At 32.5% G+C, this 4,315-nt stretch overlaps 1 protein-coding gene across 1 annotated transcript; it reads right to left on the bottom strand.

The window, feature by feature from the left end:
* Positions 1 to 3,078: 3,078 nt before the first annotated feature.
* On the bottom strand, positions 3,079 to 4,028 carry LOC130503457 (uncharacterized). Its single transcript, XM_056998072.1, has 2 exons — positions 3,515 to 4,028; positions 3,079 to 3,351 (listed from the first exon to the last, which is right to left on the bottom strand). Exons 1-2 carry the CDS (start codon positions 3,930 to 3,932, stop codon positions 3,296 to 3,298), a joined length of 474 nt encoding a protein of 157 aa, XP_056854052.1. The 5' UTR covers positions 3,933 to 4,028; the 3' UTR covers positions 3,079 to 3,295.
* Between the last annotated feature and the right edge of the window lie 287 nt (positions 4,029 to 4,315).

The following is a 4,315-nucleotide window of genomic DNA, read 5'->3' as shown; positions in this document are numbered from 1 at the left end:
TTATCCTAGGTGACTTACAAGTAAGTCGTCTCGGGTAATCGCAAGGTTTTTTTTTAACAAACAAAAATGGAGGACTTACGAGTAAGTCGTCTCTAAGAACACATTTAAAAGTCAATTGCAAAAATGACATGCCAGACGACTTACTTGGATGTCGTCTGCGTCAATGTTTAGCAAATTTTCAATTTCTCTAAAACTATAAAGACTTTTTAACATTTTCTTATTAATTCATGTAAATTAATCAATATTAAGGCTACTGAATGAAATTTATAACATAATTGATGATACTTATGAGATTACCAACATTCATGTTAATCAAAGTTTCTAGCTGATCCGAGAAGACTTCTGTGGAAGTTTTCTCCGCTAGTTTTTAAATCTTCTACACTAGTTTTTAAGTTTTCTATGCTAATTTTTGAATAACTTGTATTTTAAGAGTGTTAATTAACTTCAAGATATGTAAATTTGACTAAGTTTTTCAACATAAACTTGTAAAAAATGTGATATACTTTGGCTAGTTACTATTGTTTGCTTCCATTTCTTCAGTATTATTGTTATAGACACCAATGATGATTATTGTTATGAGTTGGAAAAATGGTTAAAATGCTTCTTAAAATGTTGTATCAATATGAGACTACCAACATTCTTGTTTAGTAAGATGAGAAGAAGGCCATTGGAGTTTATTATTGCATATGACAGATCCAAAGATAAGAGAAAAGTTATTGAAGTCAACTATTTCATTGATTTGTAAATGTGTAAACACATTGTTAGCACATATATTACATCTTGGGAAACATTATTACTCATTTTACAAAAGAATTCACAACTTAGGGAGTACACATGCAAATCACAAAACAGACCACAAACAAAACTATTATAGATCATTCATTTACAAAGACAAGCTTGGACTCCACTTGATATGGAAGAAGGCTTCGTCAGAAGACTTCCAAGAAGTCCAGACGACGACTTCCTGGAAGCTGTATGGAAAACTTCCTGGTAGTCGTCTGGAAGACTTCCTGAAAGTCGTCTGGAAGACTTTTTAGAAGTCGTCTGGAAGACTTTTTAGAAGTCGTCTGGAAGACTTTCTGGAACTCGTCTGGAAGACTTTCCTCTGGAACTCGTCTGGATTTCCTGGAAGTCGTCTACGGCATTATATTTTAGACGACTAACAGGTAAGTCGTCCCAGAAGTCTTTAAGATCTGAAAAACCTGCATATCCAGATCTGAAAATCTGCACCTCTAAAAACGTTCAAATGACTTAAAACTGAGAAAATGAGTGAAAAATTAGATAGATATACTTTTATAGAACACACAAAATACATATTCAAGTGGAAGATGAGAACCGTCTAATTAAAAACCTGCAAAAAAGATAGATTAGTGAGAAAGACATGAGACAAAACTGAAAAATTCATATAAAGTTTGGTGTTTTCAAGTCTAAGAGATTAGAGTGGGTTTGGAGAGTTTTAGTTTTGGGAAAAAGGTAAGAACTTTATACAATAAGAAGTTACCAAATGAAGAAAAATCAGACATAAAAATTTACAAAAACGCTTAGATCTGTTATGAAAGAGAGAGACATGGGAGAAGACTCTGTCAGACGACTTCCAGAAAGTCTAGTGCATTATATTACAGACGCCTAACAGGTAAGTCGTCCCAGAAGACTTTCAAATCTGAAAAACCTACATATCCAAATCAAGATCTGAAAAACCTACATATCCAAAAACGTTCAAATTGCTTAAAAATAGAGAAAATTAGTGGAAGAATATATAAATCTACCTTTATAGAACACACAAAAATATTTATCTAAAATTAATAGATCTACCTTTAAATGAGTGGAAGATGAAAACTATGTGATGAAAAACCTGTAAAAACAAGATAAATTCTTGAGAAAGACATGAGACAAAAACAATAAATTGATATAAAGCTTTGTGTTTATAAATTCAAAGAGATTAGATAGAGGTTTGAGAGTTTTAGAATGATGAACATTAATATTAGAAACATATTTTTCCGTATGTTATCAGACCTTAAAACTATTATTTAAAAATATCCATGAAAAGTTTTTGAAGATAACTTATCTAATTCAACCACCTGTTATTTAAGTTAAGACTATGAAACATTACTATCAGAAAGAGCTATGTAGCACTATAGGGTAGGCCTGGGTATTTTAACCTGGACTCGAAGATCCGACATTACTATCAGAAAGAGCTATGTAGCACTATTGAGTCTAAATTTCTTTGACTCGAATAGATCCGGATCCGAAGAGAACCGACCCAAATAGACCAGAACTCGGAAAAAACCGACCCGAATAGATCCGACCCAATAAGAACCGATTTGTACCCGACTTAAAAACATGTATATTCAAAAGTATGATTTTTTGTGTTTATATATATATTATTTTTTATTTAGTTGAAATATTTTTGTTAACAATATTTATATTATTTTGTAACATTTTTAAATAATATGAAGTTTTAAAATATAAAATTTAGAGTTCAAAAATGTTTTATGTTAATTATTAATAGTTTAATTTAAATGGTTTTGTAAATATTTAGATATATATATGAAAAATATTAATTAAATTTGAGTGAGTTTGGATATGTCATGTATTTTTCAGAACCTAAATACCCGAATCCGATATAGATCCGAAAAATTATGGGTATTTTACAGGTATTGGAATTACAGATCCGAACTGACTCGGATCCGAGAAGACCCGACCCGAAACCGACCCGGAAAATTATAAATACATGTATGGGTCTAAATTTTCAGGATCTGAAAAATTCAGATCCGATAGAACCCGATCCGAATTCGATCCAAAAACCCGGATGCCCAAAGAAAAAGTGCACTATAGCGGTAGCGGATATAAAGAACAAAGTTAATCATTTTCTTTATGTGATACAGCTGGATTTGGTACCATACGAGACACACCAAACATAGTAACGCGCAGCGCAGCTTCATTTTAAAGCGTAATTCTTTGTCAATGATTACGTTAGAATATGATGATTAAACAAAACCATAATTCGAGAAAAAAAGACAAAGCAAAAGTGTTTCGGTATATTTAGTATATATATTCTCAAAGAAAGAAACAGTAGAATGACAAGTGACAAAATTGATTACTTTGTGGATCCCATAGTTTATACAAAGTTCCAAAATTTTCCCCTCTTCTTTCCATATTTTACAAATTTCCCCCAACATTTTAGTTTTCACAAAACAGCCCAGCCCCAAAGAAAAGAAGTAAACACTTATTTTGTTCACGTTTTCAGAGAGAGAAGATTTAAGTTTTGAATCTCATACACCCCGAATAAACTCTCTTATCTCTGGAGTTGAATATCCATCTTTCTCTTCTCTATCTTCTCCATAATAGATCCTAGGATAACAAACATAAACATAAAAATGTTAATAAGACGCGTTCAAGATCTTTAAACATGTTAAAATTGGAGTTAACATAATAACGAAAAGAATTTTACCAAAAAAAAAAAACATAATACCGAAAACATTTTGAGGAACCAAAAGCTACAAACTTAACTTACCAGGTGGATAGCAAACAGGTGGATCTTCAAAGAGAGAGCGAGAGATTTGTTTATGAGCAACACCGATATCGAAAAGAACAAGTCCAGAAGAAGAATCATTCACTGCGATGCCTTTGACTGGTAACCAAAGAAAAAGCTCTTCTTGTGTCAAACCTTGAAGCCCAACAAGCCCACCGTAGCTAAGATTTGCTTTAATCACACTGTCAAAGTATACTCTGTTTTCGAAACGAGCAAAACAAGGATTTTGTAACTGAACTTCGAGCTCCCCTGTCTTTACGTCCAGACTGTAACTCTCCACGTTGTCTGGAAATAAACCACCTGGTAAACCACGAGCTTCAAGGAGGTTTCGGATTGAGGATTGTGAAGATGGAGTGACGAGTGGGAGTAGAAGAAGAGCAAGAAGAAGAAACAGAGACATTTTCTTGCTTTTTTGGTTGGATTGTGAGATTTGTGTGTTTTGAAAGGTTTAGATGTTTGGTGTTCTGTTTTTGTCAATAGAGTGGAGAAATGAGTTGTCATTTTTAGCTTATGAGCTGGTTGGCAATGAGTGGTGATTATTCAAAAATACATAATATTTAAAATGAATAATATAATTATGGGTTGTACTAACTATTTGAAATCATAGTCTTTAGCCTTAAGTTAAGCCATGTTGAGCTAATTGACGTAACATCCGTAAATCACGGTTTGTTTCCTGGAAACATTATAATGGATTGAATATTAAAAGAAAAACATTATAATGGTTTTTCTTTAAACATAAATTAGTAGATTAAGTACCACTCATGGTTAAGTGTATCACACACA

Source organism: Raphanus sativus, unplaced genomic scaffold (genome assembly GCF_000801105.2).
Source record: "Raphanus sativus cultivar WK10039 unplaced genomic scaffold, ASM80110v3 Scaffold0962, whole genome shotgun sequence".
In the NCBI taxonomy this organism is placed as follows: domain Eukaryota; kingdom Viridiplantae; phylum Streptophyta; class Magnoliopsida; order Brassicales; family Brassicaceae; genus Raphanus; species Raphanus sativus.
The sequence above is the reverse complement of the archived record's forward strand: the minus strand, read 5'-3'. Positions and strand labels throughout refer to the sequence as shown.

Coding starts and splice junctions, on each gene's coding strand:
- LOC130503457 (XM_056998072.1), bottom strand. CDS start 3,932: ATGTCTCTGTTTCTTCTTCTTGCTCTTCTTCTACTCCCACTCGTCACT. Junction 3,352..3,514: donor ACCTGTTTGCTATCCACCTG/GTAAGTTAAGTT, acceptor TTGTTATCCTAG/GATCTATTATGGAGAAGATA.